At 34.9% G+C, this 20565-nt stretch overlaps 1 protein-coding gene across 1 annotated transcript in view; it reads right to left on the bottom strand.

The window, feature by feature from the left end:
• Positions 1-5525: 5525 nt before the first annotated feature.
• Positions 5526-20565, bottom strand: part of LOC145662569 (SID1 transmembrane family member 1-like) — a 72314-nt gene continuing 57274 nt past the window's right edge. Inside the window, exons 16-17 of the mRNA XM_081728256.1 lie at positions 19908-20021; positions 5526-16064 (exon numbers count right to left, since the gene is read on the bottom strand). Coding sequence (XP_081584382.1) covers positions 16002-16064; positions 19908-20021 — 177 coding nt within the window. The 3' untranslated portion in view covers positions 5526-16001. The remainder of the gene's footprint in view (positions 16065-19907; positions 20022-20565) is intronic.

Below are 20565 nucleotides of genomic sequence, written 5' to 3'. Positions count from 1 at the left end.
ACTCGTTTTTCCCCCTGCACTAAACATCAGGCAGTGCTCTTTCTTGTAGCGTGCACTCTTACATATTTCCAGCGCTATGTGCCCTTGTTGGACGCGGCACGTATTTTGACTTTCTGAGACGTACACGAAGAAAGCTCTACTCCCCGGAGTTGGACTGGCAATATTTCAGCCGGTTTTTAGAAGTGGTGTTGCAATAAACTCTTTGCTTTACGTTCGAACGAGCATAGTCGTATTATTATTATTATTATTATTATTATTATTATTATTATTATTATTATTATTATTATTATTATTATTATTAATTTTTATTATGTAATGATTAAGTTGAATTACGTCATTGTTAATGATGTTCTAGTTTAGTTGGTCTGCTAGACCTAATCTAGTTGTTTGCCAGTTATGTACAATAAAACTTCAGTGGCTCAGTAGGTAAAGCACTCACATCTGGTGTTAGAGGTCGTCGGATCTGTCCCTGCTCGTGCTATGTGAGCTTCGTAGTGGGCAAACACCGTGTGCGTGGAGTTTTCGGGTTGGTCCCGTTTCCTCCCACTGTTTTCATTCCACCAAATCATCCATACGGGCTCAGCCGTTGTTACCTACAGAATATATGATAAAGTCAAGTACTTGACCTACTAAGTAGAATTTGGTACGCTACCATTAGACCACGGAGGCCGAAACCGTGAACTGGTGTGTTCATAAGATCAGCGCATTTTGTAGTAATGTTCAATTAGCATGGCAAATACCAAATAGTTTTACATGGTCCTACATTGTTCATAGTATGGTACTAAAAATATGATTACAAAATATAATGATCAAATAAATCACCAAGACGCCAGGGTCGATTAGGTATTCCTGGAACGGTGGCTTAATGGTTGAGCGTTCACCTCTGGTGTATGGGGTCCCGGTTCGATCCCAGCTCGCGCCCACTGAACTTTGTGGTGGACAAACATCGTCTACGTTGGTTTCCTCGCAGTTCTCCCACTTTATTATTCCGCCATTTTATTTATTTCTCATCATCACCGTCTCCTTTAGCCTAGCCGGCATAACTGTGGGACGTAAAACTCAAAGATTTCATTTTAATTTTTCGTATTACTAGTAATAATAGTAGTGGTATTCGCTGTCATATTAGTATAGTAACGAGTAGTAGTAGTAGTTGTTGTTATAGTAGTAGCAGTGGCAGCAATAGTGGAATTAGCACTAGCATTCGTAATCATAATAGTAATAGTAGTATTAGCAGTAGTAGTTGTAGTATTAGTATAACATACGGTGTAGCAGTCTTAAATATCTTCTCTGTTACTCGTAACGCACTAATGAAATAGTATAACTTTTACGTCCATGAGTTGTATTATATGATAAACATGGCTGGACAGAGCAAGCACAGATAATAAATAGACAGATAGAATAGGGATATAGAAAGCAAACCTTGGGTAACCTTTCACACGATTTATCCATTCCAGAAGGACAAATAGACATTGCAATATTATGACGATACCTTTCTTATTTTCAATTGCATATTGAAGGATTAACTATGACTTGACTTATCAGACTTGGTTGTTCTCAGGCCGGTTTCGCCCGGTCCGTTTGCGCCCGGCAAGTTTAGGATCCGGCCTGGTTAGAGCCAGGCCCTTTCTCCGCCGGGCTCGAAGTTCGGGCCGGGCCGGGTCAAGCCGAGCACGGCATACAGATCCAACCGGGCCGTCTTCGGGCCTGGGTTTTCAGGGCTCTGGCCCCTAGGCAGACTTATATTGGAACACACACACATACATCCATCGATCCATATAAAGCTGCAAGCTTGCCTGTTGCTTTTATTCGATTTTATTTCGCTTTGGCTTAAACACAAAAGCTTATTTCTGCTTAGCGCAAGCTGTAGTGCGGGCAACCCACGCTTCACTTGCGAGATGCTTTTCTTTAGATTGAAGTAAAAAGCCAGCGCGGTTCGATTTTCAGTTGTTCTCAAAAACCAGGTGACGCTGACCTCTTAACTTTCGGCGACAAGGTAGTGTTCGCGTTGTTAGCATCTTGTTAACATTCAGCTTGAATAAAGGACAAACTTAATTATTTTTTTAATTGTGCCGTCTAGTACTCTAGTACTGTAGTCCCACGTACCTATAATGTCGCTCTTTACTTCCTCATATTTCGGTAACCATGATGCATAACGAATTGTAGTATTTATGTATAAAGCATAAATGTGAGCATAGATGGCAGCAGATTTGAGCGTACTTATTTCGCGAAAGAATACAGAACTGTTGTAGATATTTTAATATAAACTTCAAGTTTAACTTACAGTATAAACTTTATCTGAACGCTGTGTTTAAAGTATAAACATTTTTCTGCGTTTTTATATAAAAAGGTAGAAATTTCAAGTACTCGCTGCGTAAAAATTATGCTTATTTTGATGTTTTGCAGAAGCGGATCGGAGACTTAGGTGTTTTTCCGTTTGTGCATTTGCTTCAATAATTGGGAAGGTGAGGGGACAATATATTGTACCATAGACTTACGTCACACGGTTAAATTATACGGATTTCATATTGTTTTATCTAAATTCGCTTACTTGCGTTTGAGATAATATATTGTAGCATAGATTTAGTCAGACGGTTAAATTATATGGATTTCATACTGTTTTATCTAAATTCGCTTACTGAAAGCTTCCATATAACTTGTTTGGCGGGTGTTTCGCTTGCAATAAGCTTAATAAAGCTTGCCATTGATGAGAATACGCTTATGCTTGGCTTGCGTTTGAGATAATTTGACTTGTGTTTAACTTGTGAAGACAAGCTTGCCGCAAGCCTTGCCCAGATATAACTAACTAGCTTGCAGCAAGCTAATTGGCTTGCATAATATAGCTTGCGGCAAGCTAATTGACCTTGCAACAGCAAGTTTGTGGCAACTTGCAGCAAGTTTAAATTGCTGTCTGGGATGGTACCCAGTTCGAGAAAGTTATCCTGGTCATTACGGACCAGGCTCCATACATGCTTTCAGCAGTTAACCAGTTGAAGACATTGTTCCCCAAGTTAAAGCATGTAACCTGTTTGGTCCATGCCCTTCATAGGGTTTGTGAATCAGTTCATCGCTGGCCTGAAGAAAATTCTCCTGAAAGCCCCGAGTCGCACCGTTGTCTACAGAGAAATCACAGACCTACCACTCCCAAAATTCCCGGTCATTACTCGCTGGGGAACATGGATTGAGTGTGTTGTTTTCGTATGTGAGAATTTTGACAAGATCAAGGAGTTTGAGCTTTCTTTGGATCCAACTGACGCAGATGCTATCTCCAAGACACGACAACTTCTGCTACCGTTTCCGAAGAAATGATTCGGTTCAAACTTTTCTGTCAGCTAATAGCTTTTACATTACAAAATATGTTATTCACGATATCCTGCCCGATGGCACGTATAACTTTGGGATTCGTCTAGTTATAACATATCAAATGCAAACACACTTGTCTTATTCGGATCTTAGCAGAGCCATTTCGTAACCCTCCCTTGTGAGTACTTACAAATACGAATTATGCATCTGATGGATCTGTATGTACAGATGTATGCGTCTCCATGTCTTCCTTGATATGTTGCGGATCAGCTGTGGAGTCTTCATTCGAAAGCTGCCTTCACACTTCCGCGCAATTGTCCTGACCTTACTATTCTCCACAATGAATTGCCTTTTGTTGCGAGGTTCGGCCTTCGTAGTGGCCATTTCAAGAGGAGTGGAGAACTATGCCCATTTAGTGCCTGGAAATTGTTCATTAAGGAAACCATGTTTTCTTTGGAACTCAGGAAATGAGCAGATTGCTTGGGACTGAAATTCGTTAACCAGAGTAGAATCAACTGCATACAAAAAGTTTGAGCAGAATAACTTAATGTGGATGTGTGAAAGAAATTCCTGCAAAATCCGAGTTCTTAAGTTTCCTAAAGAGAATAACGTCAGATAAAAGTGAACATTTTCTTCGAAAACCTAATGTGCATAAGCAGTGGATAAAACAAGGGACAGGTGCCAGAACCTATCGGCAAACTTGAGATAATGCAGAAGAATTGGTTATGGAGGGTAGAACCAACCTGTACTCTGAACAGCTCAGCAGGTGTATGCCATTGATGAACAGAACGCAAGACGTTCTGCGGCAAGTCAACGCAAAACCTAACCCCTTCCCCCAGAACGATTCCCAATAAAAAAGAACTTGAGGGGATTGAACTGACGTCATATCTAGCATACAGTCTAGACATCGCACTCTCAGATTGTTACTTGTTCTTATCCATTGCCACTGCTCACCTCCTTCGCCTCAAGGCACAAGAACTTACACCAGCGTGAGATTGAAAAATTGACTAAAAAGTTAAATTCTCTCAAACGATGAGTAATTTCATCCTTCACCTCATTCTCCTTAAAAAAATGACTAAAAAGTGAAATTCTCTCAAACGATGAGTACTTTCATCCTTCACCTCATCATCCTTGAAAAATTGACTAAAAAGTGAAAATTCTCTCAAACGATGAGTACTTTCGCTGTAATTTGCAAAATTTTTTACTCACTCCATGTAAAACAAGTCAATATTTTTTTTTACAAATAACTTACGTTTTAAAAAATCGATTTTGATGGTACATATATATACGCCATCTTTGTTTCTTTAGCCCATTGATTTATATGGGGAATTATTATTTTTTCTTTAAAATGAACTGGAATTTTCATCATATGATTTAACGCATTCCTTCTTAAGTCTAGTTAAATATCCACTTCTTTTACATTAATATATAATTTTAATGCTGGTTAAATTATATTTCTTATTACACATTATAACTATATTCGCATAATAAAGTCAAATTTTCACGAAGTAATGGATAAATAGGAGTACGGTAAATAGAATCGAAGAAAGAAAGAAAAAGAGCAAAATAAACCACGAATTCCAATTCATTTCAGAGAGATCAGAAAACTAATTCCCCAAATAAGAAAAAAAAAATACACGCACGTATTTTCATGTATTGCTTCAATTTTCTTTGAAGATTTCCAGTGAGTTCTACTGCTTGTTGTTCGCAGATTTGGAGTTTAACGCGAGCTCCCATTGAGGGACCGAAACCAAGTCTCCCGCACCAGAGGCATGTATGCTAACCATATAGCGTAAAGAACTCCTATTGTTTCTTGCTCATCAGAGGGAAATTGGTGAATTCGCACTATCTTAAAAAAAAAAAAAAAAAAAAAAAGGGGGGGGGGGAATTTTCCTAAAAATTACTCGATTTTCATTTAAGATGGCGTATGCTATACTTCCTTTGAGGTTTCTCAATGAGTTCTATCGCTTGGTGTTTAGAGGGAAGGATGAATTCACCTCCAACCTAAGACTATGTTTCAGGGTAGTTTTCATTAAAACCGTTTTGTTAGAACTTGAGAATTCCTATTAACTGGGTTTGAAATGATCCAAGAAAGGCGGTAATTTCCCAACATTCACTCACTCGTACTGCGTATGGCAGAACTAGTACCAGTAGTGATAGAAATAATAGCAGTGGAAGTGTTTAGGTGATTATATAGCATATATACAATACAAAGAAACGGTTCATTGCCTTACAAAGGAATATATTTTGATAATATAAAATTGTTTTAATACATACAGGAACTATATCAGGTAGTTTTTACAGTTCCCCCAAAATATTGTAACATGAGAAGTAAAAAAAAGAATTTTTCTTACAATTTATACTATTAAACAAAAACAAAAACAAAAAAAAAAAAAAAGAAAAGTTTGAAACTTTATTTAAAAACAGTCATGTGCAATATATTCACTATTTGCTACTACACAGAGCCTAGCACATACATTACCAATCATAGGAAAAAAGTAGCTCATTTTCAGTGCAAATGCTACCAATCACAGCCAATAATTACCTGAGTCTTGTCATTTTTTCTATATTTCGAACTTTAATCATTCCTTCTCAATACGTGTCCAACAATTACATATAAACAACAAAAAATAAACAGTTACTTTGATTATATTTGCAAGCACGAAATGTTGCGGTTGATAATGTAAATTGCACTGCTTACACATTTTACGTAATATTTACTTTCTACAATATAGTTAGCTGAATTATTGATCTGGAAAATATTGACCCCTTAAGTTACTCCAACTTTATTACTTTTCTTGAAATGCTAATTATGTTCACTCTGCATCGCAATATTGGTGCAATTATCAGTGCTACGTGCAGTTTTCTTTAGTTTCGCTGAATGCATTTCTCATGCAACTTGAAACTCATAACGTATCTTTGTCTCCCCAAGATACTTAAAACTCTCCCCGTCTGTTGTAACTTTAAATTTTTTATACCCAAAATACATCATATTTTGTGCATGTTCTTCAAGCAACAAATCACGAAAGCGGAAAGCTCTTAAACTACTATAGTGTAAATACATCAAGGAAATAGATACACATTTCATTTAATAAAGAGTTTTGTTGTTCTTGGATGTGTCAGTTCAGCAATAGCTCATATTGTTCCTTCATGTATTTCAGCAACAATGCACCCATACCAAATTTATATTACAACCGGAAGAGCTAAACTTCAAATGTCATGTACCGTCTTATATAGCCTCGCTGCTGAAAGTGACGTTAAACTCAAAATCAACTCAACTTTAAACTTCATGTAGTGTATGTTGCTTACTATTTATATACCTAGGCGACAGTTAAGTTAGCTGAATATTAGAAAATAATATTTATGCTAATACAAATAGTTCATATATTGAAATAGGTACCATTCTAGAGACGACAAAATAAGACACAGTCATCGAAATATTTTAATCAGTCAACACTATATCTTCTATCAAACGGTATTCTACTTTCCCTTGAAATGTATTACTGTACATAATTATAAACAGTTGAAAGCAACATGTAAATCTATTGTCGTATAATTCGGTTATAGTTCTAACTACCCAGAACGTTATACTGAAAATACATGCTCCGACAGAAACAACAATGGAGTTGTCATAAGCAGAAGTTCAATGCAAACATTATCCCAGATCTTCATAATTTGAAAATGTATCTTATTCACTGCATCGTATAATTAATATTTCACCCACTCCCTTTCCTTTTGGGGAAGAATATTTATATATCCTTAACAACGGCTGGACCAAGCATGAATTTTAGTATTCTATCAACTTATAGGCAAGAAATATTACTATTTCAGTTATCACGATTATGCTTCGTAACTAAGGGCTTTATGATGATAATGAATGAAATGGTGGAATGGAGAAATGGGAGGATACAGGAAAACTACGTAAAAATCACCGCACACGGTTTTTGTCCACCACAATGCCTACTATGAGGGAGCTGGGATCGAACCACAGACTCCATGCACTAGAGATGAGCACTCTACCACTGAGCCTATATTGATAAATAGTTTAACTTTTACTTTAGAAACTTAAACTAAAATGATAAATTTATTTTCAAACAGTTTTCTCGTATTATTTTACGGAAATTCCTAGTAGCTTAGTCTCTGTCTTACTTTATTCCCCCTTAAGGGAAAGAAAAAATACTTCCCCAATTTAAGCTTATCACTTAGAAGTTAAACTATCACAAATTTGAGACACCGTTGTTGAAACTTAATTCGGAGAACCCTTATTCTGTCGTCTTCATAAGCACCAGATTTTCCAATGTATCACGGAAATTCTTTATGATCTTATTTTGTATTCCTAATTACAACATAAATGTTAACATAGTCTGTGCAACCACTTCAGAATATCGATAGGAAATTAGCTCTGCTTACATTGTGATTTTCATTATGATTGAAACTGTTTCCCCATATTATGTGATTTTTCATACTTGACTGTTTTTCAAGATTCCTTATCACTAATGTTTGAAAGAAAACTTCTAAGCAACATCTTCTCCATTCCCTATACTAGTTGAATTATTAACACAATGACAGTTTAAACGAAAATTTTTGAAAGAGGAAGCTTTACTCAAAATACAAATGTTTGATTGAGCTTTAGCGTTTCTTTCAGCACTAAAACTGTATTAGATGTAGATGTACAGTTTAAGGTAGAATCCGAACCAACGTAATGCGTTAAAATTTCTAAACTTCCCAGGGAATGAACCTGGGACTCGGGACCAAAGACACGCACGCGCTAGCCACGAGTCAAATGAGAAGGGCAAGATACAAATTTAATTATTTTAACTGAAAAATTGAGAACCCATGATAACACCATATTTATAAATAAATATAGTTTCATATTTCTAACTGATTACATTATAAGCTAGATAAAAGCATAGAACATCTCTTCACATTCCAGTATGAACAAGAACGCCAGTGTTAAAGTAATTTTCCATAGTGTTACTTCATTTTCAAGATACGGATTATGCTTTCATAAATTTTATTCGGTTGAAAGAAGCCAAGACTCAAGAAGTAAGGATAACTTTGTGTACATATGTGAAGGATTGATTTGGATAGGTTCTCATCTTACAAATTAGAAATTTTACATGAGATTTTTCTCTTAATTTTCTTCTTATCTTTTACAAATTTTGTTCTTTGACTTGGCCTGTATGCTTATAGGATTATTCTTACTGTATCGTATACTTGGATAAGCTTCGTGTACACATGAGTTCATACTCAACAGATTCAAACAGATTTATGCAATAAAGCTCACTTTGAAGAAAATATACAGAAATTCTTATCGAATTGAACCCTCTATATTATTACGTATATGAAGCTATCAGACCCATATTACTGAAGTTGATCTAATCTTCGTGATACATGAGAAATCACTTGTATTTTACATTTTCTTCCTTTCAGGAATAAAAAAAAAAAAATAAAATAAAATAAACATTAATGAATATAATACGATACGATACGATGAATATAATAACTTTACAAAACGATAGTATTACTTAATAAAAATATATAATTTTGTGTTTCAAAATGATTTGAATGATTTCAATTCTATAACTTTTTCACACACGCTACAAATTATTTAAAATTTTACAAGTACTATAACTGTCCGAGTTTCAGTGGCAAAAATTGTAATACAGTAACTCAAAAATGCTCAATGTGAGCCCCCTTTGTTATCCTCAATACATCAATTCGGTAATCTAATTCCTCCCACACCCATTTCAGCATGTTTGCACCAACAGACTGCACTGCAGCAGTAATGTGCTCTTGCAGTTCACCGACATTTTAGGGTAGAGGTGGTTGGTACACAATGTCTCTGAGATGTTCGAGATATTTGAAGTTTTCGACTAGCTTTCGCTGTAGAATTGTGAGAGCTTCGGTGAAAGCAAGCTCGAACTCATCTGCCTCAGACGTGGAAGGCCTACCAGACGATTTTTCCTTGAAAATGGATCCTGTTATTTTGAACGGTTGATACTGCTTGCGAATGGGTTCTCTACGAAATTTTGTACGAAAGTCTCGTGTTGAACCGAGAACGAATCGAATAACGTGAAACTGTAGGACCCAAAATGCTTTAGAATTTTATCTGCACCACAAGAAGCCTTTTTGCAACTTGCCACTCTGTCGCCTAGCAGAAGAGTTTCGAACTATTACGACCTAGCCAAACAAAACTTGAGGATGTGATCGAAAATATTACATTGCATTTTAATTGCTGATAGAATTTTAATATTCATGGAACGATTCCTTATCGTTCAAATCATTTTCAAATACGTTATATATATATACAAACGTGCCCAGAAATATTACCACAATATTAATTTTGTTAATAGTATGTAAGATGCATATTTAAGTTAAATTTTCATATTAAAAAATCAATCATCATCAAATTCAAAGAGTGAAAAATTTACGATTCTTAATCCAGTCGTGCATCTTAAATTTCACTGAATGGGTACCTAAAGAAGATAGAGTGTGAGAATAACTCGATTGTTCCTTCACTTATATAATAATAACCACCAGTTACATACAGAGGTTACCTAACATACGAAAAATATCAAGAAAAGGAATATTTTAACGTAATATTGTAAATATGTTGAATATGTAAACCAAATAATAATCAAACTGAATGCAAAACTTACAAAAGACATAGGTTCATTTTAGCCATTTGTTAAGATACCACATGTACTAAAATGAAGCTTTTTTTTAATACTTAAAGAGAGACACGTTTGTAACAACAAACTAATTTCTTTTGTTTCTAATCCATCTAATCAACTTCATTAATTTATGAAGTTAATACAAGGTTAGACAAATTGAAAGCAGAAAAGTATCTGTCCATTTTTTTAAAATGGAGAATTTTTATATATAAAGTCAGTCTTTCTCATTTCAGTTTTAAACAAGGATGAATGTTTCTATAATCAAACATAACAAAGAAGCAGAGTTAATATACATTATGTATATATACAAACACACCTCCAAACTAATACAAAACCAATATATTAAGCTGTAATACATAATATATAGTTGGTTTAGAGAATGATTTTATATGTACATTAAGTACAGTTATCACCAAAATTACGTATCTTTCCGTTCCCTATTCTTCGCAAAGAACAAAATTTCTTTAGCAAAAAAGGCACTAAAATTGGTTCATTCCATCCAAAATTATTGTTGAAAAACGACTGCGTCCCTTTTCGGCACCGATGCTATATGAGATGTGGACCTACCAATTTAAAGTGGAATCCGAAGCACTGTAATTCGTTCAAATTTCAGTGCCCTCCTACCAGGACTTAAACCCGACATAACCTAGACCAAAGATGCGCGCGCTAACCACTAAACCAGTGGGGAGGGCTATGTTGACAAAATAATACGTAGGGAAAAAAAGTGTGTACATTTGGTGGCGACTATGCAATATTGCATAATCTGCGTACATTATCAGTTATTCTCGACATTTAGAGCTACGCGTTACTAAAAATAATATCAATGAACTTCATTTTATATACACACAGATGGTTATCAAAATAATAGAAAGATCTACATTTCGAAACACGACAAAGTCTGGGTTGGTAACGGTCAGGCGGCGACCGCAGTGCCGGGCTGTTGGTGTAGGTGTTAAGGTGAACTCCGTACTACGTGAGAAACAGTAGTACATCAGGCAGGCAGCGTGCACTGATCTGAACAGACTGTGATTATGTAGAATGGGCAGCCTTTTCTGATACATGAAGAGAAAAAATTGTTGACGCTCGGTTACGTGGTGCAGAAGTGACGAAAGTGACAAGTGTGTTGGATGTATTGCGACAGACAGTTTCGAAGATAATGACAGCCTACAAAAGTCATGGCAAAACCATATTAGCAAAGAGGAAGAGTCCTCGGAAGAAACCCCTCAGTAACAGGTTCCGCCAAGCTGAACCGTCGTGCAACTGTAATGCAAGTGACGGAGGAACTCATGCACAGTTTTTCATAACTTGTGTTGATCATCACAGTCCGCTGCGAGTTACATTACATGGACAAAGGGATTGGGTTGCACGGGCGAAAAGCATGCACCGATTCCGATTGGAAATGCGTGATATGGTCGGATAAGTCATTTGTCACCTTATTTTAAACCACACATTTGTTTGTATGTGGCGGACGCACAAAGAATCATCTCTGCAGCATCTCCACCCAACTGTGAAATATGGCGGCGGCTCTGTAATGCAATATCCTGACTTCTAGTGAGTCCTGTGCTGATGCTTACTGGTCGCGTCACTGCCCCTGATTATATCGGATCATGTGACCATGTGCATCTTATGGTTCAGATGTTTCTGGAAAATAAATGTCATATTCCTTAGACCACCCTATTCACAAAGTTGGGGTGGTCTAAGGAACGTCGGGATGAAGTTGAACACCTCCCCTTGTTCGCCCAATCCCCGGACCTAAACATAAGTGAACATCTTTGGTCGGTTTTTGCGACACAAATCTGGTGCAGATTTCCACCCCCATTCTTTCTTACAGAACTGAATGACGCACTGCATGCGAAATGGTGAAATATTCCACTTGCTACCATTTACGACCTCTGTGACTCCACTCCACGCTCCATCAGAACTGTTCTGAGAGCGAAACGTGTTTCAACGCAATATTAATCTGGTAAGTTGCACTTTTTTCAGGTGATTCTATTATTTTGATAACCAACGCTATATACAGGGTGTTAATGAACTAGACCGACAAACTGAAACAGGTAACTCCTCACATCAAAATAAGAGAAAAAGTTCATATGGACCTATGGCGAAAAGTGCAGTTTCAGAGCTAGGGGTGGCCAAAATCACGAAAAAGCAAAATTTCCAGAGGCTCTATTTCGAATTCGAGAGACTATGGATGGTGGTCCTTATTAGTTTAAAGAAAGTCACGCATACGCAGTTCAAAAATGCATATTTCATTAATGCTCAATGGGTATACAGGGTATTCCTTGCAGGGTGAAAGTCCCAGACATGCCATCAACGGAAGTTTGAGATATGCTCTGATTTTATCATTGGTCCAAAGTAGGCAAACAATAAGCCTTGATAGCAGTGAACACGAAATCGTTTGGTGCAATGTCGGAAGTGTTAAGGATAGTCAGCAGCACGGTCTCTCGTACTTGGTAAAACGCATGCTACGATGTTTTCTTTCATGCTTATAAGTGAAGAAAACGTGAAATATACCGTGACGAAATACACGTCATCACATATTATTCCCAACACAAAAAAAAAAAAAAAAAAAAAAACATGGAGTTGTCGGTTCCTAAAACTTCTACCTTCCCTCCGAAGCATTGGACGTCCATTGTTGTCAAAGCTTACCTCCTGCCTACTTTGGAGCCTTCTTGAAATCAGGGAATATCTGAAAACTCTATTGAGAGCATATATGAGAATTACACCCTGTAGCGAATACGCTCTACACCTATTGACAATTGATGAAATATGCACTTTTGGATTGTGTATGCGTGGTTTCCTTTACGCTGGTAAGAACCACCATCCATAGTTTCTGGAATTTGAAATAGAGCCTATTGAAATTTAGCTTTTTCGCGATTTTGGACAGCCCTAGCTCTGAAACTATGCACTTTTCGCCATAGTTCCATATGAACTTTTTCTCTTATTTTGATGTGAGGAATCGCCTCTTACAGTTTGTCGGTATAGTTCATTAACACCCTGTACATATATATATATATATATATATATATATATATATATATACGTAAACCACTCGAATTGCACGCAACAAATACAATTATATTATCTGAAAATGATACCTCTGTATCAACTATTATTATAAATAAATAGTATAGGCAGTACCTACTTAACAATGACACCTAACACATATTAGTCATAATATTATTTCATATCCTGATTTGAGAATATACAATTTACATATGATACAAGAAAGACTCGATATTATCACAGAAGTGTACATACAGACAATGTAATTCGTTACTGATATATAGATATATTAGCAGTAGCAACAACAGATTTTTAATTCCTAATATAAGTACACTTTCAATGCGTTTCAGAACAATAAATACTTCAATTCCTGTCAAACAAAACAGAGATCATAGATTACGTTAAAAAATCAAAATCCACAATTAATTATATCGCACAGGAACAAATTCACACATAACTTACATGCGATTAAAAACGTGGAAAATAACAATACAAAATCTATAATTACATTATTCCCATAGCATCCAACTTTTCGCAAATTTGTGGGCACTTTACAGTCAATAATTTGTGGTAATCTATTAAGAGTTTACTTAAATATGCAAAGCTTACTAACAAATGAAGCTGTACAACGATCTTCTATAATTGTTAACAGTAAATAAATACAAACAGATTGGATAATAGTATTAAGAAGTAAACTTTAAAATATCTGACTGCAAACAGTAAAACAATTTCAGATTCAAAGTATTATCAAGTAATAATAAAATACAACGTCATATAACTCATTAACTAAAAAAGCGATAAATATTTAATAAGTATGGTGCACCTAAGATAGAAAGGAAGGACTGAGAGAAGGCAACACTCATAAATGCAAATAAATTGAACTATGATGACGCTTATTGATTGTCGCTTAATCCATACTCAGAAAGAGAATGACAAATATAAAGAAAGATAAAAATGCAGTTATCATTTGTTAGCAGAATAATCTTCATTCTGTCGTGTTCTATTTTCCTAGTTACTTGTTTTCTTCGGCCGGATGTTCGTACAATAATCGAAAGGATCAACAAAGTTTGTATTCTTTGAGTTTATGAGTATTGACTCTCGGAAAACCACGTCAGAGTCTGATACAACTGTATTTAACTAACAGAGTTAATTCTCATATTCTTGACATTTATAAATTAATATACTTAAATACTGCACGTTTTATTTGAAATGACATTAGCATTCCTAGACTTTCTGAATCAAACAATTGTCAGAACTACTTTAAAAAAAAAAAAAAAATTACAGATCGCTTTCAACAAACACAATGGAGTTAATAACATATAACAATAATATTACTATAAATTATTCAACGTTTACCGATAAAACTGCAAATGGATACGTTTTACAACTAACAAGTATTTCGAAGTGAGTATTTCGTTTTAAAAATATTTAATTTGCCTTCATGTTGCTAATGGAATGTCTCTCAAAATTCACTCATAAAAATACAGAACACTTTACTAATTCAAATATTTACTCAGGCAAATAAAAACTGTAACAAAAAGAAGAGGGAATATATTAATTACAAAAAAGGTTTATGCCCAATTACATGCGCTAGTTTTTCTTTAACGTAACCAAGGAAGTATTTTAACGCTATTTAATTTTAAAATCTAATAAATTCCCCAAACTTTTTCCTTTCTTAAAAAATAAGAAACGAAAGAAGTGAATGCAGCTTTCCTCGGATGAGTATCACTGATGAAGTACAGCAGAAATAACTAAAAACTGTGTTAACAAGAATTAAAAAAACAAAAAGAAAGATATATTAACTTTAAAAATATATTACCTTTAAAAAAAAGATACATAAAAGGTGGTCATTTTTTCGAATCCCGACGTTTTTTGAGTCTCACCCCTATAAAATGATTCCATATCAGACAAAAGTAACCCATGAGAAAAAATTAGCTCAATTGAATATTAAATGGTGCACCAAGCGACCTCAAGTTTTCAATCATTTACAGTATACAATATGAGGTGCCTTGTAAATTTGGAACGAGTAGAGGGAGTAACAGCATATTTAGGATAGGTGTAATGGAAGTAGAACTGTATTTAGTACTATATAGTATCATCATGGTGGCCAGCTTGAAGTTCTCTATCTTGGAAATTTTTACAGGAAAAGGGTCATGCGAGATATCGTTTTTGTGTAGCATTTCACCCTAAACACACATCTCGCGTTATTGTCAACTCTTCCATAATCATTTAATAGTTATTACCTTCATAATATACGTTTATTATCTTACAATTGTCTTTTCAAACTTACAAGGTACCTTTGCCTTAAATATGCCTCATATTGTCTATCGTAAATGCACTGAAAATTTGAGCTCACTTGCAGCACCATTTATTCAATTGAGCTAATTTTTCTAATATGTTACTTTGGACTGTTAAGAAGCCATTTTAGGTAAGACGGGGGGAGGGGGAGAAAATAACAAGGAAATCGAAAAATAACGACTACCTAATAATATATATATATATATATATATATATATATATATATATATATCTCATAAAATAAAATAAAGAAATGGTCTTGCAGGGCCTGTATTGTAGCTGGTTTGTGTTCTATAAAAGATATAAAAGCTACTTTTTATAAAAACAGACGAAATTAAACCTTAAAATAACTTTTCAAAAGTTTCAAAACTAAAATACCTCACATTTTATAGACTACTTGACAAAATTCCGTTAAAAATACTTTTTTTTAATTATCTTACTGCGACTTGAATTAGCAGTTGATGGTTGGTATATTTCCTCTTCCTATATGCGTCTTGGTACAATTTTTCAGAACTTTATACATTCGAAGTCGTTGCTGAACTTTAATTTATAACCGAATTTTTGATATGTTCTTTCAATTTATAGACGTTGTACATCTTCTTGCAGTTTCTCTTCACGGAATCTACGTCTGTTGATAACCTAGATTTTTGTATTTCAACTTAATTCGCTATCTTACTTCCTTATATTTGTATATCTTCTCACATATTCCATGTAATTCGCTCAAAAAACAGGAATTTTATCCCTTGATACAAATATCAAATCGTCGTCCAATGTAAGAAGAACCTGCCAAACAAATTCCAGAATTATTATTATATATATATAAATATATTAACACGATTAGCTTGTTTAAGTATTCTAATATGAAAGTACAAATAACAGTGAAAGATGCAATCATAGTTTAAAGATAATCGACATAGCAACCAACTATTGTATTGTTTATAATCACTAATGGAAGAGTTCGCATTAATTAAGTCAGAAAAGAGGAATAATATGATAAATTGTACCATAAATGAAGAATTTGAACCTAGGACCCCATGCATCAAAAGCGCAGAAACGCTAGCAAATAAACCAGTACGGAGAGCTTCATGAACAACCAAAATCAACTTTATATTATTATGTAAAACATATTTTAAGATTTAAAAAAAATAATTAAAAAGCAAAGTAATTAATTTTCATAATAATTGACATGTGTGATACGATGTAAGTATAAAACGAACTCAAACTGCAGACATTATACTTATTTATAAATTACCGATATTTAAAAAAGTAGCAGTCGTAAATTTATATGAAAAAAAAATCTCAAAAAGATGGATGTGAAGATTGATTGGAAATATATACATCCAACAGTCGTTTGACAACGGATGGTGGTTACGATGATAATAAAATTCATGGGAGAACCTTAAACGTACTACAAATTAAAATAAGTAAACAATAAAATAAAAGTAACATCTGCAAATTCGACAGGTTGTGAAAATAGTTCATATTTGATCCTGTATTACCCAATTCATATCAGGAAATTGACTTATGAACAAAACGTAAGCCATGATTATCTTATCAGTTATGATCAAGTCGATATAACTCCATGCCTCCTACATTTTAATTAATATACCCCAACGTATTGTGCCACCTAGTTGTGTATGAATCGATACTTTACCATTATCTATGAAAATTTTGTATCCTGTTGAATCTTGTTGAAGTATTACGTTGAAGTTGAAGTATTAAGTTGAGAGTTGAAGTATTACGTTCACGCATACAATATACACTTTTTTTTTTTTTTTTTTTTTTTAAGTAATTACTACAAAGAGCGCTCAAAACGTTTTGCATAATAGGATATAATTTTTAATAGCAGCACTGGGACAATTAAAATTTTGTGTGCGTGTACTTGTGTCCTTTATGTGCACACCCATACTACTGGATTTATATTTTATTCACTGTTATCATTTAGCTCACCGTTCCATGCCATAAATGCACTTCGGTAAAACCCCGAACGCTAACTATTATACCATTGTTTCACACACGCAATGAGATCTTGATTACTCGCAAACTGCCTACTACGAAGGCCATCAGATGACCAACCAGAAATAAATCGGATGGGGCCAGGTCCGGGTTATAGGGGGTTGAAGGACCACTTTCTATTCCATACTTCTGATCTGCTGTTTGTGATTGGCAGAGTGCGAGCTCACATAATCTTGGTGCAGTTTGATTACTTTATTTTGGAGGTTCTGTCTCTTTGTCTTTTACAGAAGTATGGAGGTCAAACAATATAACCAACAGATAATCCAGTAGCTTCAACAAGCTGTTGTGTGGTTACGCATCTGTCATTCCTGATCAATGTGGCCCTTGTTAATGTCATTTAATGCAGTTGGTGGTCTATAGGATCTTGGTTGTCCAGCAGACTGAACTCACTACTGTGGAACCTTTGTACCCATCACTGGATATTGTTGTGGTCCAATGTCTCATACTCATAAACAGAAAGCAATTTGTGTTGAATGGATGTAGCTAAATGATCACTGGTCATGTACAGGAATTCAATGACGATCCGTTGGCGAATGGGGCTGTCCCCTTCCTTCTCCACTGTGGGTGTATTTGTAAACTGAGAAGAAAATTTGTTATACAACTTAAGCATAAAGGACACAAGTACACGGCCAGAAACTTTACAGTTCTAGTGCTAATCATGGTCCATTGTGCAAAACTTTTTGAGCGCCCTTTGTATTGCCTATAAAAAAAAAAAAAAAAAAAAAAAAAATCTGTGCCAAGTTAACAAATTAATGCTTCATGATATTAGCATCTAAACTGATTCTACAATAGACATTAGTTTGTTTGGCTTGAGACAGTTTTTAAATTTTCTTTAGATGACACTAAAGGATTATTTTCTGCTTTTAAGCATTTTATTATTATTTTCTACTGTTTAGTGTGTCTTGAAGTCAGTTATTTTTCTATTAAGTTTATTTGTTTTTCAAAAGTTTTCTTTACTTCAGTACTTTAGATAACTAAACTAAAAGTAGGATACTAACTTCCTACAAAATGGGTCAGCCTCCGAAACACGCATGAATATATATATATATATATATATACTAAATCGATCTACGTGTTACGGATTTATATATGAACATATACACAGTCTAATCAGCTGTTGTGGAATTTTATATCTAGCTCCAAAGGCTCTCATCAGATTCTGACAAAATTTATATGGAACTTGCGAGAAAGTATACTCTTTGAAACTACGAGGGCGAGTCAAAAATTATCTACACTTTTGTCATAACTTTTCTTACATTTCGCACTTTGTCTTCTGTCCTCGCATATTATATTGTTATACTGTTGTGGTAATGCTGCGAAAGTGTGATCTTAATTCCTCCATTTTTCTTCCTTCTGTTGCAGATATATCATGGCTGCTCCATTAGAAGTTTGCACCAAAGAGGAACAAAGAGCAGTGATCCGATTCCTCTGGTCGGAAGGTGTCAAAGAGTCAGAAATTCATCGCAGATTATCATCTCAATATGGGAGAAGGGGACTATCACGTAAAACTGTGTTTTTGTAGCTCTAGAACTTTAAAAGTGGTCGAACAAGTGTAACGCATGAAGAGGGAGCAGACGGCCATCAACCTCCACTACAGATGACACCATTCAGCAAGCTCGAGAGATGATTCTGGCAAATTGGCGAATCACTATCGATAAGGTAGCATCTGCTTTGAACATCAGTCATGGCTCTGCCCATCAAATCATCAGGATGCTTTGCGTGGACGCTGATTTGCCTCAAATTTAGACGTGCAAAATGCAGTGCAAAAGTGGCTTCACGACCAACCGAAAACCTTTTATTTGGAAGGAATACGTAAGCTCGTTGACCGTTGGGCCAAGTGCATTGATAAGGAGGGAGATTACGTACAAAAATGAGTGCATAGTATAACCCTAGCTTCATGTAAATAAACTGTAGAATGAAAAGAGTAGATCGTAATTTTTGACCTGCCCTCGTGAAAAGGAATAACCACCAAGTGCATTGATAAGGAGGGAGATTACGTACAAAAATGATGTGTATAGTAAAACCCTAGCTTCATGTAAATAAACTGTAGAATGAAAAGTGTAGATCGTAATTTTTAACTTGCCCTCGTAAAAAGGAATAACCAAACTCGATAATTCAATGTTGAAGTTATGCCTGAATATATACACACACAATGAAGTCGGTAAAATGCGATATTCAGTTTCAACATCTAGTTCCGAAAACTATTATCAGATCCTAATGAAGTTTTATGTGAAACCACAGCAAAGGCATACTCTTTCAACCGAAAAGAAAATCAACGACATTAGTGCACCTATATAAAAGTTACGCGTGAATATACATAAATTAAAGTCGGTTAACTACGATTTCTACACTGCACTCGTTGAGGTGTTTCATTGTCTAGCTCCGACGAGTCTCATTATATCTGAAGTAAATTTACATGAGACCACCGGGGAGTATACTTTTTCAAACGAAAAAGAATCATCATAGTCGGAGCACTTATGTCGGAGCTATGCGTTAACATACCTACAACTTATACACATATGAACATGTCAAACTAAGAACTTTCTCCTTTCCTGAAGTCGGTTAAAAATTAATTACTACAGAAGTTACAGCTAACTATGGACTACTTACCATAAAGGAAAAAAACATACTGGCAGCGGAAAGAAAATGCCACACATCATGCTTGTCGTAGAAGTCCAGAATAAGGCAGGGTTGATTATACGTCCTTGACTGTGCAGGTGTCAACTGAAATATTAGAATAAAATACATATTACAATCCTTGTATAACAGTTCAAATTTTTACCAGCCTGTTTCACTTAAAAACATAATAAGACCATTTTGAAATTTGGTAAATGCGTCTCTCACACAGTGTATCTAAAAAAGGAAAAAAGCTATCGATAAACGGACTTGAGACTCCGAATCAACATTTCAATTTTCCCGGTTGTTTTCAATGTTTTGACTTACTGTACTTACTCTCTCTCTCTCTCGTGTTTCTCCATATGACCTGCCTTATGTTTAGATAATGATATGTGGGATCCGAAAAAAAATAATAATAATAATAATAATAATAATAATAACAATAATAATAATAATAATAATAATAATAATAATAATAATAATAATAATAATAATAATAATAATAATAATAATAATAATAATAATAATAATAATAACACTTTAGATTCCGAAATCAATAGCCGGGCAGTTTTTATATCACCACTTGACTGTTCGTCTGTATGAAGTTCCCTACATCTTGAGAACAAAGAACAGCTAGCAGCAAAATGATCTG

Source organism: Thermobia domestica, chromosome 10, assembly GCF_964235325.1.
Source record: "Thermobia domestica chromosome 10, izTheDome1.hap1.1, whole genome shotgun sequence".
Lineage (NCBI taxonomy): Eukaryota > Metazoa > Arthropoda > Insecta > Zygentoma > Lepismatidae > Thermobia > Thermobia domestica.
The sequence above is the reverse complement of the archived record's forward strand: the minus strand, read 5'-3'. Positions and strand labels throughout refer to the sequence as shown.